This window comes from Microtus pennsylvanicus, chromosome 3 (assembly GCF_037038515.1).
Source record: "Microtus pennsylvanicus isolate mMicPen1 chromosome 3, mMicPen1.hap1, whole genome shotgun sequence".
Lineage (NCBI taxonomy): Eukaryota > Metazoa > Chordata > Mammalia > Rodentia > Cricetidae > Microtus > Microtus pennsylvanicus.
Genome location: NC_134581.1, coordinates 82,510,001 through 82,511,793, shown reverse-complemented (window position 1 = coordinate 82,511,793; position 1,793 = coordinate 82,510,001). Strand labels below are relative to the sequence as shown.

General features: G+C 34.5%; 1 protein-coding gene across 1 annotated transcript; it reads right to left on the bottom strand.

Moving 5' to 3' along the window:
- Positions 1-536: 536 nt before the first annotated feature.
- On the bottom strand, positions 537-1,469 carry LOC142847163 (olfactory receptor 8B3-like). Its single transcript, XM_075967891.1, has one exon. It carries the CDS (start codon positions 1,467-1,469, stop codon positions 537-539), a length of 933 nt encoding a protein of 310 aa, XP_075824006.1.
- Positions 1,470-1,793: the final 324 nt, after the last annotated feature.

The following is a 1,793-nucleotide window of genomic DNA, read 5'->3' as shown; positions in this document are numbered from 1 at the left end:
ATTGATTTCCAATAAATCAAATCTGTCACATTGGCAATTCACAGGGATATGTTACTTTTCAATGGAAGATATACAGAAAATAGCAGAAACAGAAGATTAACTTACACATTCAAAGACATAGGTTCAAAATGAGAAACCCACACACAGTAGAAAATGGCATCCCAATATTACTTCATTTGATAGTTTAAAGATATCTTTTAATTTATAAGAGGAAAAAGAATTTTGTGATGAGTGGGTGTAACAGATAAGTCTTTTTAATGCCTCTATGTTTAAATAAGAAATAGAATAGAAAGGGTGAAAGTAAAAAAATTGAAGATAGCAAATCTTGGTGAATTTAATCCAGATGATTCAAATTTCTTTTTATGATACAAAAAAGTCTAGATTTCACAAATATTCCAAAAAAATATGTTTTCTCAAAAACTGAAAAAAATGAATTTTCAATAAACAGAGTTAAATTATACAGTTGAAACATTGTGCATAAAAGGAAACTTTCTTTGTGCAAAAAACCCAAGAGTCATAAAGACAACCGTGTACAATCAAAAGTTACCGTGGCTCAGGCTTTTTATCAGGGCAACTTTAATATCTTTGTTCCTCAAGCTGTAGATTAATGGGTTCATCATGGGAACTACATTGGTGTAAAAGACAGAAGAGATTTTTCCTTCATTCATAGACCCTGCTGAGGAGGGTTTGAAATATTCAAGTGCACCTGAAACAAAGAACAAAGAAACAGCAAGAACGTGGGAGCTGCAGGTGCTGAAGGCTTTGGACCTGCCCTCAGAAGAACGGATGTGGATGATGCTGGAAAGAATGAAACCATAGGAGATAAAGAGGGTTGAAGTAGGAATAATAATGTTGATGCTCCCAGCAACAAGAATTACGAGCTTGTTTGCATATGTGCTCGTGCAAGAGAGTTGGAGCAAAGGAGGAATATCACAGAAGTAGTGGTTGATGGTGTGGGCCTCACAGAATCTTAGTTTCAGCATGCATACAGTGTGAGCAACAGCATTAGAAAATGCAATAAAATAGGAACCAAACATAAGTATCAAACATAATTTTGGAGACATGACAACATTATACAAGAGTGGATTGCAGATGGCCATGTAGCGATCATAGGCCATTGAAGTCAACACATAGCATTCAGATACAGCAAAGAACATAAAAAAATAAACTTGAGTCATACATTCCATATAAGAAATGACATTCTCCCTTAATACGAAATTCATCAGCATTTGGGGAGTGAACACAGAGCAATAACAGATGTCTATAAAGGACAAGTTAAAAAGAAAGAAGTACATAGGGGTATGAAGGTGAGAATTAAATACAGTCAGAATTATCAAACACAAATTTCCCAACACAGTGACCATATACATTGCTAGAAATAGAAAGAATAAGGGCATTTGGAGATTAGGCTGGTCTGTTAATCCTACCAGAATGAATTTAGTCATAAAGGAGACATTTATTGAATCCATTCTTCTCCAAGGTAATCTGTTCGCAGAAAGTAGAGCTGTATTGTTAGATGATCCACACTATTCAAGGGTCCTTTGCACATGTGACTTGTTTGTTAAGAATGTTTCTTCTATTATGAACTAATCATACAAAATTAGTTTGTGCAGCCACAAATAATCTTAAGTCAGAAAGCAACTGATAATGAATTTCCTTATGATTTCTGAAAAATATCACAAGATAAAGAATGCAATATGAAAGATTCAGCCTTTTCCCATCACTACTCTTCCCTCACTAGAGCCCTTCCTACAACAATAAAATTATACTGAGATGTCTAGACAGTACATTTT

Excerpts from the sequence above, each read along its gene's own strand:
- LOC142847163 (XM_075967891.1), bottom strand. The coding sequence starts at position 1,469 with ATGGATTCAATAAATGTCTCCTTTATGACTAAATTCATTCTGGTAGGA.